This window comes from Leptidea sinapis, chromosome 1, assembly GCF_905404315.1.
Source record: "Leptidea sinapis chromosome 1, ilLepSina1.1, whole genome shotgun sequence".
Lineage (NCBI taxonomy): Eukaryota > Metazoa > Arthropoda > Insecta > Lepidoptera > Pieridae > Leptidea > Leptidea sinapis.
This window is the reverse complement of record NC_066265.1, coordinates 19358198-19375188: the sequence shown is the minus strand read 5'-3', so window position 1 is coordinate 19375188 and position 16991 is coordinate 19358198. Positions and strand designations below refer to the sequence as shown.

Sequence of the window (16991 nt, the reverse complement as noted above, 5' to 3'; positions counted from 1 at the left end):
GTCTAGTAATAGTAGTAAACACATAACCAGTGGAAGGCTCCTTTGCCTAGATTATGGGTACCACGACGGCGCCTATTCCTGCCGTGAAGCAGTAAAGTGTAAGCATTACTGTCGCTACTGAAACTACTGGGCAAATTAGACTGAACATCTTATGTCTCAAGGTGACGAGCGCAATTGTAGTGCTGCTCAGAATTTTTAGATATTTCAAGAATCCTGAGCGGCACGGCATTGTAATTGGCAGGGCGCATCAATTACCATCAGCTGAACGTCCTGCTCGTCTCGTCCATTATTGCCATTAAAATAAAACATACATTTTTAATTTAACTTAAGTATAAACATTATTTGTGACGGAAATTTCAAATAACAGCAGGCGATTCCTGCTACCAATACTTAATAAGATCAATGTGTATTCATGAATATTGTACGCTCAATTTTATAACGCTATCCGTGATTTGTAACCATTCAAAGAAGTTGTATTCCTGCATGTTTTATCTCCTCTATTATCTGACTCATTACACGTTACATTAAATGGTTCCTCAATTGAACACGGCATCTGAGAGTGCTTCGTGTTACCTTTAATAGACTCAAAATACTCCTAAACCGTTCTATATCGCTGCGGGCACAAATTATTACGGATCATGTTTTACAATTTCTCTTGTCATACATATTTTGTTATTTACGACACTTAAGACAGGATGGTATTTGAAGGCTGATAAAAAAATGTTGTAGGCAATTAGTTTATCGTATATTTACTTCACTTGTACTTGAAACTTTTACTTTTCTTTCGGAAAATGCTTTATGCTTAACAAACAATGTTTTATCGCGCTGAAAAACCCTTGGTATCCAGTGGTTGGTTTCTGTGTATGTTGATTGTATAAAGGAAACTTCACCAGTAACACCACCAGGCATTCATACTATGGTAGTGGGTATAAATAAACTTCATTTTCACTTTAAACATTTACTTTATTTCGGAAAATGCTTTTTAACAAACAATGTTTTATCGCGCTGAAAAACCTTTGGCAGTCGTTTGATGGTTTATGTGGATGTGTAGTGTATAAAGGATACTTTGTTAGTAACTTCACAGTCAATAGACACCAGGCATTTATATTATGGTGGTGGGTATAAATTATCTACTACGATCTTGTTTTTCTTATATTTTCATTTATCGTTTTACTCTACTTAAAATAACTTAACGGTTCTAAGTCTTTTTCCATATTTTCAAGTTAATTATTTAATTTCATTAAAGGCGGAATTTTAGTCTACATAATTTTAGTGTAACTCCGGAACTCTCTGGAACTTCTGGATCTTCGGTGTATTTTGAGCATAAAAATAATATGCCTCTTTGTGTCTGCTTGAATAAATACTCGTTGTCAAACCACTGATATTACCAAACAAAATGGAAGTATTATCGATATTATGTATATGGTGTTTGGATATAATAATACATCAGGTTATAATAAATAGCACATGAATATTTAAAAGGTTTTGTCCATGCCATCACTCATGTAGCAAATATGAGACGAAAAATTCTGAATTTATTATCGATATTTCAAAACCAGTTTCACGCTCTGAACCGTGAAGTACCAGGAGAACATTTAACCGGCTCAAATTAAATTACCTCCTTATCAAGTTTCCGTACAATGTTGTGACAACGCCTGCAAGGCAGCTTATGCACGTGAACAGCTCAGTTTATCTCGTCTCGAAACAAATGAATGACGACAGCAAACGTTACCCAGTGCGTAAAACTAGTGCGTGCAATTGTGTAAGCAAAATCCACGGAGATCTAATCTCGAAACAAACGTACTCAATCTTACAAAAAATCTGTTTGCCTGTGATTGATGAAAAGTTGAAATTCGATAAAATTTTTTTCGTAAATGCAATATATCATAAAGCATATAGTCATAAAAAATCGAAGATTGGGTAATTATAATTCACAAATAAAATTTTAAACAAAATTTTATGAACGATGCGGGACTCGAACCCACGACCTCTCGCGTTACGTGCGAATGCTCTTCCAACTGAGCTACCCGTTCGAGTGACGTATCGTCATAAAATCTTGTATGCTGTGTGCAATATAATTCAATTATATTATAAACAGTTACATGCCGCGCAGTTGAGTTTTCATTTAGTTCACGAATTTAATTTTACAAAAAAAATATACTATGGGGACGTAAAGTTACCTGTAGTTATGTACTTTCATTTTAATCTTAGCAAAATTTATAAACATACAACATTGTCTTATGTGACTCCAAGTCCGTGACATTTTTGGTACCTAATTTAAGTTACTAAAACTTCAGTTTTTGGATGTGGATTATCCAATTGGTATCAAATAGATATTTTAAATCGTCCATATTTGTCTTTATTGTATTATGTTCGAGATACTACTTAACAAGTATCTAAAACCAAAAAAGCTCGGCGGAAACATTTGGATAACTATTGAAGTAAGATTGGAAATGTAAGTAGAGAAACTACTTCGTATGAACGTAAATACATAAAAAAACCGAGGCAATCATAAGGACTGTGGAGTGAAGTGCAATATCAAAATAATGAAATAACTATGTGGTTTTTTAAATCAATTATAAGTAGTCTGAATTATTAAAAAAATTATAAATTGTAAACCACTATATATTAAATTGGACTGGTTTTCACATCTTAACCAAACTACCAGTGGGAGGCTTCTTTGCACCGGCTAGATTATGGGTACCATAACGGTGCCTATTTCTGCCGTGAAGCAGTAATGTGTAAACATCAGTGTCATGTGTGTTTCGGTCTGAAGGGCGCCATAGCTAGTGAAATTACTGGGCAAATGACATTTAACATCTTATGTCTCAAGGTTACGAGCGCAATTGTAGTGCCGCTCAGAATTGTTAGGTTTACAAGAATCCTCAGCCGCACTGCATTGTAATGGGCAGATCGTATCAATTACCTGTCCTGCTCGTCTCGTCCCTTATTTACATAAAAAAAAACTATCCATGTTACCTAATCATGAAATACTTTACGGTCAGAAAATTTGACACAAAGTTTTATTAAATACTAGCTGACCCGACAGACGTTGCTCTGTATATAATAAATAAAATAATGTTTTTATATGAATTTGTCAATAATGTATCATAACATCAATAATTACTTCGGAAAATATGCACCCTGCTGTCGTAATGAAATTGTTTCACAGCAGAACTGTCAAACCGTGCGTCAATAAATTATCTCATAGAAATTATGTATGGACACAAATTTGTTGTTTTTATTTAATTTAGCAGCATTTTCCTATTTATTCACCTTTTAAACCTTACAAATAATTCAAGACCTAAATTGGCCAAATCGGTCCAGCCGTTCTCGAGTTTTAGCGAGACTAACGAACAGCAATTCATTTATATATATATATATATAGAATGACTTCATGACTCAAAAATAGTGAAGTTATAAAAATTAAACCCATTAGGAGTCGTAAGGTGGTGGCTCACGTACACAACTATGTGTCATCAGAATCATAAGCCTAATAAGCTTTAAAAGCTTTTGCCAACAATACAAAAAATTCTTTGTTTTATAGACGCACAAAACGTCGGCTTAGTGTAATGTGTGAACACTAAAAACTCTTAAGACAAAATTGGGAGCGTTTTAAAAATGAGGCTTTTACGAGGATGTCTGTAGCTGACCGACGACAGATAATGTATCATAAATTATTTAATGCTTAGCTCAGGCCAAGGTATTACTCACGTTATTATTCAGTTAAGGTTTGCCGTGGCTATTTCAAATGTTTAACATTCCGCGATTTTTCTAATTCTAAAGATTTTCTAACATTGAATAGCTTTAGGAGTTTGTCATTTCATTAAATTTCTACTTTTCCAATTATACATGGCCAGCCACAAGTATTAAGGCCGCTATCCCAAGGAATTCACCAAAATAGCGCATAATTGAAACCATTTCTTGACGGTTTATATAAAGCTTTTATTTTTACAAAAAAAAATTATATATCAGAAGAATATGAGAAGATTTTTTTTTACATTTCTATTTTTTATAGACAGTGCGAAAAAAGTCACCAAAATACATTTTACAGTTGGGGCCATGCTAATCATTCAATCTAGATAAAAATTGTACGAAAATTTATTAATTGTACACCAATACTATTTAACAGGACATAGTTATATTAGTTTTGTAAAGAAAATTGTATTATGTATGTAATAATTTAAAAATGCTTCTAATTCTGAATTAAAACTATTGCGATCTTGTGCGAGAGAGGTAACCTAGCTCTGCTCGATTGGTCAAGGCCATTGGCTCGGTCCCCAGCCTTAAGTTGTTTTCTTTATATGAATCTTTTATTGGATCCAAGTCTAGATCTGTTACTCGCGACCTGTGGTGAACAAGTAGAAGCCGCCAGGCTGTCTGCCTCGCCCGCCTCACCTACTTTCGTGAAACTCGCGTACAATACAATTGCATCTTAATCACAGTTGTATCAGACGATAAATCATTACATACCGTTATTTTATCAACGAGTGACATGAAAAATAAAGCTAAAGAGTCCATCTTGATTATTTGTGACTGCTTAAAAATAATCGATTTGTAAGTAGTGGGATGTGGAATGATTTAGCTTTCAAAAAGAGACGTCCGTATAAATACATTTTGAGAGACCGAGACGAGTCTATATTTACCAACTTAATGAAAACTTTTATAAAATTACTAGCTGACCGAGTAAACTTTGTATTGCCATATATAGTAATAAAAAAAATTCAATAATTAAAATCTTTGGGGTATAAAAAATAGATGACGACCGATTCTCAGACCTATCAAATATATCATCGTACATAAAATTTATCATACCTACTACAATAATTATTGTATTCGATTGCCATCATGCAACCCTATTGCGGATCTGTGGACATAATAGAATAATATAAAAATCGTGATACAAAAATAGGTGTTAATCGTAGAGAGGTGAAAATTTTAAGGTGTTACGTACACCTTAAAATTTTATTAAATGCTGAATCAAAATAAAAATAAGTATCAAAATAAATATTTAGGGGTGGGTGACCCGTATCATTTAGGGTTATGAAAAATAGATGTTGGCCGATTCTCAGACCTACCCGGCATTGTACACAGCTGTTTCGGAGGAGTTTGTATCAAACACCGCCCGGGACACGAGAATTTTATATATTAGATAATTTATTGAAGTAGGCGTTACTTTGCGGAAATCCATAATTATATAAATGATTTGAGTTTTCTTTAGTGTTAATTCCGCCAATATTTGTCTTTAAACAATTCGTCTCTGGAGTCTTGTGCCAGATTTTGGCGAGACAACACGTCCTGAGGATGCCTCGTGTAGACGCGAGACACGTGTCGAATTGTTTAAAGACAAATATTGGCGGAATTAACACTAAAGAAAGCTCAAATCATTTATATATTAGATAATAGTTATATTTAAAACAAAAAGAGCTGCATGCGATGACAGCACACTGCTCGGAGCTATGGTCGTATCATCAACTAATTAATACTAAAATACACAAGACAAGCTATAATTACGGCGCGGAGTGATGGGCGACTGATAGAGGAGTCGGAAACAATAGGCCTCCTACAGGGAGGTCTCCTCGTTCAATATTCCAAGCAGTGAGTCACGTGAATTGCAGCGATAGTACAAATTTATAATCAGCCACCCGACTACATTCCATCGATCGTTTCGCTGAGGTCGACGAGCCTTCTTGCTCTTTTCTGCATTCATAACGTAGTGACATCTCATTTAATTCTGTTTTAAAACGGTTGAAGCAGACACCTAGCGCCTCATTTAAGTCTGTCTTTTCTAAAACGTTAATAGTCACCGTTTTAGTAGTAGTCACCGTATATTTGGAGGTATACAGGATGTTCCTAGCAACAAATGATTTGAACGGAATTCATTATTTTCAAATCATCATATTTCTTCTTCTTCTCAACCTATTTATAACTTGGAGATATTTTAACAAACTCGTAGTTTGTTTAATCACCAACATATGATAATAATCTTATATCTTTAAACGAGCAATTTTTGTATGTATATAATCTGAATCTCGGAAACGGCTCCAACGATTTTAATGAAATTTAGTATACAGGCAGTTTCGGGGGCGAGAAATCGATCTAGCTAGGTTACAATTTTAAAAAATGTAGTTTTATCCGTACGTATGTTTTAATGAGAAACAGCTACAATAACATTAGAATACAAAGGTTAATTTCGCCACTATATACAAGACTATTATAGCTCAGATGAGACATTGGGTGATCCGGAAAGCAGAAGACCCCGGTTCGAATCCAGATGTCCTATTAGATTTTTGTTCAAGTTTTGTACATTCTTAAAAATCCGAGCAAGGCTCGGTTGTCCAGATATTGTTATTAATAAGAACAATAAATGAACCTAAGTTTTTATATTGTTTAGCTTTACACGTTTTCGTAACTTACGAAGATAAAGAAATTTCAATAATCAATCTATCCGTGAAAACATATCTCAATACCGATTTCTTTTCACGATCTCGAAATTACCTTGGAACTACAAACGATTGCACACGACTACTTCATAATGCTTCGTTCCAGTTAAGCCTATATTTGCATTTCTAATAAACCACAAACTGTTTCAATGGCCCCATTTCTACATCATTGACTTTAGCGCAAGAGGACATTATCATGTTAATACGAACCGTAAGGACTTAACGAGTTGTAATGCGACTTAAATATACAATAATTTATCTATATTAACACGCTGTGACCGCCATAGCACAAAACGTAAGTCGGATGTGGGCTAGCTTGAGGATCATGTAAATTATTATTGTGCAACTTGCATAACTATCACTGCCTTGAGAGTTTGAATGCCACTGGGCCTAGTTTTGGTTAACCGAGTCAACCGAGCTGGTTATTAGATGAAAAATATTTATTAAATTAAATATGTCAATATATATATATAACATATGGGTTGCCTAGCAAACTTCAGTCAGGACATGATTAATTATTAATTAAAGAAATATATTTCACCGGTTTGTTTAATGGACAAATTCTATAACAATCGAAAGTATGCAGTCATCAGGCAGAATGTATGCATAAGTTAGGTTGCCTATTTTTTTCAGGTATGAACATGCTAATCGATACCAGTAACTTGCACCGATCTGGTTATTGAATGAAACTTAAATAAAGTTTATTTCATTACAAACACGGTGATATAGGGTTGCCTGCTAAAATTCAGTCCTGAATACCGGTTGCCGAATTTTTAATGATTAAATATTGCTCCGAGTGAAAATGTGCGACTGAGAGGTCCCTACCAACTGCTAGTATGTATGGCATCAAGAACTGCACTAACGCGAATGATGCGAGATATGCCGTATGCAATATTGACATATTAAATTTCATAAAAAATATCTTTCATCTAATAACCAGCTCGGTGAAGGTTGTTTTATATCGGGATCTTAGACTATATATTCTAAGGTAAGAGCGTCGGTACGCAGGCAGCTCGATTAGCCACTGTTTACTGCAGGAGACGAAACGCAGAACTGAGTTTAGTCTCTTGAAGTCAGTCTATCCTTTCACCAGCCATATCGCGTATTTTTATGTCAGACTCTAAGGCTCAAGATGCGGCCGTACATAATCTTATTCCCTCATAACAATGAAGTAACTGGACGACCGAGCCTTGTTAGGATTTTTAAGGAGGTACAAAACTTGAACAAAAAAAAACTGGATTCGAACCAGGTTCTTCTGCTTTCTGGATCACCCAATATCTCATCTGAGTTAACGTCTTGTATATAGTGGCGAAATTTACCTTTGTATTCTAATGTTATTGTAGCAGTTTCTCATTAAAACACAGATAAAACTACATTTTTTAAAATCGAAACCTAGCTAGATCGATTTCTCGCCCCCGAAAGTACCAGCATACTAAATTTCATTATATATATATATATAATATATATAGTTCTTCTATATATATATTTATATACAAGAATTGCTCGTTTAAAGATAACAATAAATAATGACAAATTTATTAAACATTTCATTGAGACTGGTAATACTTTCTTGAAGAGAAGAATATATATAGCGAGAAGGCATATCAGTACACAGTGAGACAGAATCCGATCGTTTATCTAATTAATTATTCGAGAGTTCGATCTTTCTTTGCTTAAATACCACGGACAGGTATGTTAATAAAGGACACAACCAAACATTTTAATTTATGACAAGCAAAAAACGTTGAGCGTAGAGAATGCAATACAATAGGTTGATACAATTATAGTTTGATTCATTCCGTCTCTGGTAAAAAATTAAGTTGATTTGAATTGAGTAAAAAACTGAACGGCCGCTACTACAGCTTCAGCTGCTACGTTTCAAATTAATTCGGAAGCCGCGTGACTCGGCGCTAAATATCCGATTTATTCTGGGTCTTCCAATCCTGTACCATGATTTGCTTTAATATTGTATATGAAGCCAAAACGATAAATCATACTTTAATTATTATGCAGATAAACTTTTCTTCCGACGATACTTTCATGCTACCGAAAAGAGAAAACAAAGGGAAAATGTAGACTTTTAGTTTTTTGCCACTAAAAGAACCCTTATTTTTTTCCTTTACATACTGTAATGTAAAATTAAGTTCTTCACTTTTTCGGTGCTTTGAGATTGTCTTTTTCCTTGAGTTCCTTGTTTATTTTTCTTTTATATTTAAAACTATTTTAAGACAAAAATGTCGGAACCAATTTGGATATTTCTATGTGACAAATATGTACGTATTAAAGTAGCCGAGATAAACGAGTGAACATTAATTTATAAATGCCTAACTTGAGAGTCATTTAATATCTTTCGTTTGATATCCTACCTCTATTTTAATCCTTCTTAAATTTAACATTTGAATCATTTAATCATTAGTTGTAGATGTCTTTTGAGATGAGGGCAATCTATTGTCTGACAGAAGTTTTGTCTGCATGAATGATATTAAACTTTTCAAAAATTCGGGAAGTTATTGGTGATTATCGAAAATCGAGTTTTCATCAAATCTCAACATTTTAAGGTCCTAGGAAGCTTCCCTGACTATTCTCGCGATGATGTCCGTACGTCTGTATGTGTATGTGTGTGTTTATTGCCATTCAAAATTCATAGTTAATAATAAATAGTTTTAAAACGGCTTTACTGAAAACTGCGTAAAAATCGGTTCATTAATTCAAAAGTAATAGCGGTTTAAAATTTATTATATTTACACTTTGTGAGTGAATGATTTCGATGATAGAAATCTAAATGAGACTTTTATTTAGATTTCTATAAAACTACATAAACACTTGCATCCAGTGGAATCACAGGAGCATTGGCGGCCTTTCTCACAAATAGCTTGAATGGCGAAATAAAAGCATATTTCAATAATGCAATTTCCTAAGATATGTCTCGGCTATAAGACCCAGTTATAGATAAATGAAAATAGTAAGGAAGTCTCTACTTGTCATTTTTGCTACTAAAATTTTTATGACACTACATGTCGCTTCCTCGTGTGGACATTTTGGACGGTGTTCAGTTCGTTATATTTGATCGTAGACCGATAAAAGGAAAAATGTAACGCCTAGGAGTGAGTGTAAATCTGAATTGTTGGCTGATGTCCAGCCCCACTGAACTTTGCGACAACTTACGCTGGAATAAATACGCGGTTTATATTGCTTACTTGGTTATAATTAACTCCTCTCCTTTCAATGTACTTTCTATAATAAGTACTATATACCCATAGGTACTTTTAAATTGTAATTAATTATACTATTTAATTGTGGAAACTTTTATTGGTCAGTGATTTATATTTTATGCTTTATTTTTTAAGTGTATTAAGTTGTGCTGTTTGTATACACATATAAATTCTACTCTACTTTAAAGGTTCAGGGACGAAACAAATAACTTTATCAACCTATGACCTAGAATACTGAAATTTGGTCAATAACCTTGTTGTTGTTGTTGTGTTGACTTATTATGTCCACCTGGTGGTAAGTGGTACTGCCCACTACAATGCAGTTCTGCTCAATTCTGAATGTAAAATTTTGGGCAGTCGATTACGGCCCATATTCCGTCTCTTATATGTACAGTTACGAACGAAGACAGTGACAAAAAACACTTGAAATGCATTACGTATAGGAATTCTTCTGGAATACGGGCATTTTAATCATAATACTCCTGAGCATTACATTCGATGATAAGCCCAGTAAGTATGGTAACGCGCTCGAGACTAAAAGACAAATAGTGTATCCTGTGATTAGGATCCTTCCACTGGTATAATATGTATAGGATTTCACATTGATGCGTGGCAGCTCTATGTCTAATCCAACGTCAATTAACAGAAGCGATACAAATCAGCAGACGAGGGCGTACCGCAACGAATCCTAGCCAGGAACGAAACGAGTACGTGACGACTCGCTACCGACACAGACTTCAAATAATTTATTCACAATATCTTTCAAACGGAATCAGTAAAAGGCAGACAACGTCAACATTAATATTCGATCCCGTGTAACCACGTCGTCGACATGCGCTACAAATTGACCATTATAACGAGCGATGAATATAAACAGATATTCGTGCAACGAAACGATTTGATCGGGCCCAGGCGCTATGACTGACGTATAATAGGTGGGATTACGAAAGAAGGCTGGACTCACGAAAGTTTGACCCCGGCGGTGTGTGGGCGACGAAAGCACACTGATCATAATCTTTAATAGTATCTGCAGTTATACCTACACACAGATGGTGACACGCCTCTATCCTGAAGGAATAGGCAAAGGCCACACTCATGGTAGGGTCATAAGTTGATAATTTTTTTTAGAACATCTTTATTATTTTAACTTCCCCTGACTTACGGTAGCTGTACCTATCTCCATTGTCATCATCATCATTCTTTCATCTCAGCTGTTCTTCGTCTTTTATTTTTTTATGACAATCAAAATAAGCGACAATAAAAAATGCAATTATTTCTAGTTAAAATATGATGACACGTTCTTCTAAGGCCTGAGGTCGTGGCACGCGTTATCAAAATGTGCAGTGGATTCTGACTTTTAATATGTTTTGGCAGAATCCAATAATACATATAAAATATGAAGGTTTGTTTATCGATTCTTGCCTCGTTAATTCTACTGTTTAATTTAACCCTCAATTTGAAGGTACTTACTGCATAAATAAATAAAATTGAGTGATGAAAGCGCACCTGCTGTTTTCCAATGAAATAAACAATGCGAAACGCAAACGTCGCAAATGATAATGCACATATTACATTAGTCACGATTAAAAGCATTTCTTCCGGATATTCGCCAGACGCTGATGTGGCGAAGCTTTGTTCAAACAAACAATACAGCAAGGTGATTCAATGTTAAACAATTGGACTATAAAAACGTGTTTCATAAAATAAGTTTCTATTACTAACCATTTAGTATCTATAACTATTAATTACTAGCTGACCCAGCAAACGTTGTATTGGCATCATAGTTAACAACTGTAGTTAGTTAATCTACCAATTATAGGTAGCTTAAATTAAGCTATTTTTTTTTACCTCCTGAGAAAGTTAGAAAGATATAAAGATTCTAATTAGTTATTCATTTTAAACTATTCTATCAATTTGATTTCTGAACGACGGAGCACACGTCAAAGGAAAAACAAAATTGTTGTTTTTATTTAATTCCGAACATTTTCATATTTATTCACCTTTTAAACCTTCTCTAGACTTCCACAAATAATTCAAGACCAAAATTAGCCAAATCGGTACAACCGAACAGCAATTCATTTATATATATAGAAGATAGATTTCAGTATTTTTAGAAGCTACTTTCAATTCGCAACGTTATGAAGTGTAAGAAATTTAAAATGAAAAAAAAAATCTCTGCTTTTATCAAATTTATTTAAGTAATAGGTCTTGTCTAATCATCAGCAATAAGTGCTTCTCAATAAGTGTTTGTAATCAAGTTTGTTTGTAAGTGAAAATCCAACTTTTCAGCCGATATTATCTGTTGTTATTATATCTACAAAGAACAGAATAAATGTAGACCTATATAATTTATATGACATTTACCATCAGGAGAACTTGCTTGTCTAAACACTTATTATAACAAAAAAAAAACCCGACCATAAATATTATGTAGATACTACATAATCCGCCTAAACTGAAGTATAATATGGTAAAATTGAATAAGCATAATTAAGGACCCTCTCACAAACTGTTAAAGGTAAACAGGATATTTAAACCTACTTCTACTTTCCATATATAGAATTAATAATCTATAATTTCGTTCGTGGAAAACCGCAACAATACAATACAGAAGGATATATTTAAAAGTAGTTGCGTGTGGACGTTGAGTATTTAACTAGGAGAAAAGACAACGCGCGGAACATTAAAAAAAGTTGTTTTATCTTTCCAATCTAACTAAACACAGTAAAAGAAGAAACACTGAGAACACTCGCTAAATAAATGATATAGAAAACCGCATCGTTAGATAAAAGACAATCATCACGGCCGATTCCTATATAAGTTTTTGTGATCCCTTTTTCCAATCCATATATGAGATTATGCATTGGTAGGTATATGTATGTACGGGACTGAGAAGTGTTTCCTAAAGTATATGATACGCATATTGAGATGCAGATTCAGCGAGCTAATATTCGAAATTGAAGAATAACATACAATCTAATTTCTTAATAATCTTAAATTAGAGATAATTTATTGAAAGCGCCGTAAACATCACACAAATTAATCTGAAGCGTTATACCATCCATATTCAAAGGGAAGCGTTATACATGATAGTCTAATTCTCAATAAAACTCCTTCCACACATCCTTTGCTTCAAAGCGCTCTAAAAAGCGCGAAATGCAGCAGACATATTTATTGTAAGTATTCTTGGTATTACAAAGTAGGGGTGATTGATCACTAGGTAGGTACTATTTACTTCCACGAAAGAATAAACATTAATGAAAACAACAAAACTAAATTATTACACGCATTACTCAATGTTACACTCGTGAGCCATGCTACTTTTTAAAATGGGCTTCATTCGTCAATGCCGTGTCTGCCTAGTTCAATACTCTTTGGTGACAATGTTGCTTTTTCTGTAATTATAGACACGATCGAACCAGGACTAATAAGGGTCGCATCTGTGAGATTGGCTACAAAATCAAAGGCTTGAAATATTTTTTCCACGAGAACGTTGTTCGAGCGGTAGGTATGAGTATATGCGAGTAAAAAACCAATCTACAAGCCAATTTAAGCAAGAGATGATATGTCATTACATAATATTAAAGAAGTAGCTTTCTGCAATCTGTATTTCCTGTAACTGCTAATAAACAACGCAACGGATGAATAAGACTTATACTTAGTATTGATTAATCCTTATCCAAATAAACTATGATTTTTTTGTTAAGCATTAAATAGAGATTACAAATATTGTCATTTACAGTTTATCATTATATTATCATGGACCTAGTCCTTACATGCTTCACTTGCAAAGATTCGTATTGTGTAGCGAAAAGTCAGCTGCAACACATAAAAAATTCACATATTATATTTTTTTCCTAAAGCACCGGTGCAAAGCGGGCGTGTAACCAGAAACGCGTTCTCAGAAACACGAATACACAATAAATCAATATTATAAGAAAATATTTAGCAGATTACAAGTTTTCAACAATAAAATACTCAAACATAATAAAACTTTTTACTCAATATAACCGTCAGCAACACCAAGAGTGTTACAAGTTTACAAGTAACTTGTATTAAAAGAGAATACGGGCCGTCAAAGTAAATAAAAAATTATCCACTTTAAAACTTTATAAGATATTTAGTGCAATTCAGGATGAAGTAGAAAAGTTACAATAGCATTCAAATGAGTATAACAATATTCATTAACAAAATTTAGAAACATTAATTCCAACTATCTTTATCAATCAAATAATCTTTATAGGCCTTAGATGTTAAATTATTTTTTACGATACATTTAAATATTTTTAAAGGTAAAATTTAATGACGTACAGTTTTGACAGTTCCACTGTGAAACAATTTCATTTTAACAATAGGGAGCATTTTTTACGAAATAGTTCTTGATGTTTTGAAATATTTTTGGCAAATTCCTATAAAACAGTATTTTTTTATTATCTACAGAACGTCTGTCGGGTCAGCTTCAGTAACATTATAAATGTAAGAGTATTTCCAGACAGGGCGATGTTAAGTGCGGCGATAGCGGCGCTGGCGTGCCTATGCTTGGCGCGGACGTCGCCGCCCGACACGCATCCGTTCCGAGCGTACGCACTGTACACACCAAAGGTAAAAAACCCCATTGATTCACTTATAAATAAGTACGCCCCAACGCGGCAGTCGTTATAATCAGCTCGCATAAACAAAATTACACGCTGTAAGTTAAGTAAGTGGTTCAACAACTAACCATTTTGATACTGCGGATGTTTTGACGCTGCCTCAACGAAAACAAAAATTAAATCTTCATTAAAATTTGATAGTCAATAAATACACCGAAGCGAGATATATGAGTACCTAAATCTAAAATACCAACATCAGTCTTTAATAAGGAAATGATGAAATAGACAGGGCGATGTCATAGGATTCTTGTTATTTAAAAGGTATACATTGGACAAGGATTGTGATCCTCGTGTTGTATTGCCAGAAGGCCTTGATCAACATGACCTTGCATATTATTTTGATATTTTTATTAATTTCTGTCATTAATACTAGTTTCAATAACATACGAATATTCAAGATCAAAATTTGTAAGGATTTGTGTGTTCCGATTATTTTACCTCGATGATATAGTATTTTACTGCAAACATAGGATATGAGGAAACCGTAGTGTCTACATTGCGGTTTCCTAGTAGGTACTAGTGGTCACATTAATTTCAATAAAAACTTTGTAAGAAATTGTAATAAATTCAACAACTAAATCATTGGAATTTTTTTCAGGATTTATCTAGCATCTTAGCAAACATTGACGAGAGACTGCGAATGCTTGATACTATGAGTGCAGTTCAAGCGAAACAGGCGAGGAAACTCGACGTTATACAAGACAAACTTGGTAAGCACTATTTTAGACTTTTCATTGGCAAATGGCAGTAACAACATTAGTAATTATTTACAATTAGTTTATAACAACGAGTTGTTCAATACCAATTGTTCTTTTTTTTGTTAACAGGTTACTTTCCTCAACAACGCATACTTCACTTTCTTTATATTTGGAAACCGTTATTTTTCCTAATTATGCACCTTTAATATGATGAATCAGAAGTCAGATAAGTGTCAATTGAAAAAATTGGTTAGAAAATGGAGATAAGCGTTACATAGACAGAGCAGTCAATAATACAATAAAATAATTATATGTACCAATTTCTTTATTAGTGTGAATAATTTAAAGTTGAGTTAATCAATGTTCAGTTTAAGATTACACAAATGTGTGACCGGAAGGTGTAATTTTTTTAATTGATTTAGCAGTATGATGTGGTTTCATGAAATTGGCGATAGTACATTAAGTAAAAGGAAACTAGGGACCCGCTATTTTCAAGCCAGACTCTGATACCAATCGACCAAGGAGCTCGTCGGCCGAGCCTTAAAACTTCACATACATGCTATTGACACAAATCCCTTTGAACATCGCTTACATAAACAGCAATAGACACTTTTTGATGTCCTGACCCAAATCTTGCACTAGCGCTTAAAACTAACGCATTTCCCAATACGCAACGATGATTCACGCCGATCTTATTGTGTCATATCCTAGTTTAGTATATCCGTAGCATTATGACAAGTTTCGCAATGTTGTGGACGGTTCGACATTACCAATTGACAAAACGGGAACATCACTTAATCATTATTGAATCTAAGGCACAAAAATTTAACAATTCAATTTGGACACGGGGAAGGGCGCCGGTGTGGGACGCGACTTGCGTCGACACTCTGGCTCCTTCTCATGTCCAAGTTACGTCCATTGTTGCTGGTGCTGCTGCTTCGACTGCCGAAGACGTCGCAAATATGTCGGTCTTAGTGAGTTATACATATGTATGCCGTTTGGTTTCGAGACACTTGGCCCGTGGGGCCCAGAGGCGCGCAGAATGTACAAAGTACTATCTTTGCGCCTCAATAAGGCTACTGGAAACTCCAGCGCTGCCAGCTATTTTGGTCAATGGATCAGCCTAGCTATCCAACGCGGAAATGCTGCCAGTATTCTTAGTAGGCTTCTACGTAATGATAATTTTAATTTTATTTAGGTAGACATAGTATTGTAAATATAGTTATAAGATTTATATTGTTTCAACAAATAATATGTATTTTGAATAAAAATTTAACTGGTTCATACATAATTATATATTTAGGCTTATAACAGCGCATACATATAATTGTCCACAGACCGTGTGGAGACCACATTATCGCTGAGGCTTGAAAGAGCACAGTTAGCAGCAGAAAGATTAGAACACAGATTACACATGTTGCAGACAAGTATACAGGTAATTGTGAAGGTTATTTTGATATTGCACCGAACAGATTTTCAAATGAAACACTCTTACAGGCTTTTATTTAAGGATTCTGTTCTAGTTGACAGGTTGCATAAGATTAGGAATAATATGTTCAAACACTTATGATTTGAATTCAGTTTAGAAAATATTTAAAATAGATAATATTACTACTAGATATAACTATTAAAGAAATTCTGAAATAGGCCAAACTTTAGATGTTTCATTATCCTTGTGCCCCAATTGCACGGTTCATACGATACTAAATGAAAATCACAATATTTTCAGGCTGCGGTGAAAGAGAGCAGTGAAAAAATTGAACGAAGCCAGGCGAAGATTGTCGAAATCGCGAGCAACCTAACCAACCATATCAATTCGCACTCTCGTTTACTGGATAAGGTAAGGCCTTTTTCTTTATGAGTACCCAAATAAATTACAGGTTTGAAAAAGCTCAATGTTCGCGGGATCAGAATAGGATGTCAAAGTAAGACACGTTTTTGATTATTACGAATGAACTTACGTATGTCATTTTTTATTCCATCTAT

At 34.2% G+C, this 16991-nt stretch overlaps 2 protein-coding genes and 1 non-coding gene across 4 annotated transcripts in view; 1 reads left to right on the top strand and 2 right to left on the bottom strand.

Moving 5' to 3' along the window:
* Positions 1–16991, bottom strand: part of LOC126970439 (uncharacterized) — a 103937-nt gene that overhangs the window by 75016 nt on the left and 11930 nt on the right. The gene's annotated exons all lie outside the window — the stretch shown is intronic.
* Positions 1–16991, top strand: part of LOC126970587 (uncharacterized) — a 46598-nt gene that overhangs the window by 21309 nt on the left and 8298 nt on the right. For both annotated transcript variants that reach the window (XM_050816585.1, XM_050816591.1), the window contains exons 2-5: positions 14148–14257; positions 14906–15017; positions 16343–16440; positions 16735–16845. In XM_050816585.1, coding sequence (XP_050672542.1) covers positions 14156–14257; positions 14906–15017; positions 16343–16440; positions 16735–16845 — 423 coding nt within the window. In that variant the 5' untranslated portion in view covers positions 14148–14155. The remainder of the gene's footprint in view (positions 1–14147; positions 14258–14905; positions 15018–16342; positions 16441–16734; positions 16846–16991) is intronic.
* Trnay-gua (transfer RNA tyrosine (anticodon GUA)) lies at positions 1961–2033 on the bottom strand. The gene has a single exon. It is a non-coding gene; the product is annotated as a tRNA-Tyr (tRNA).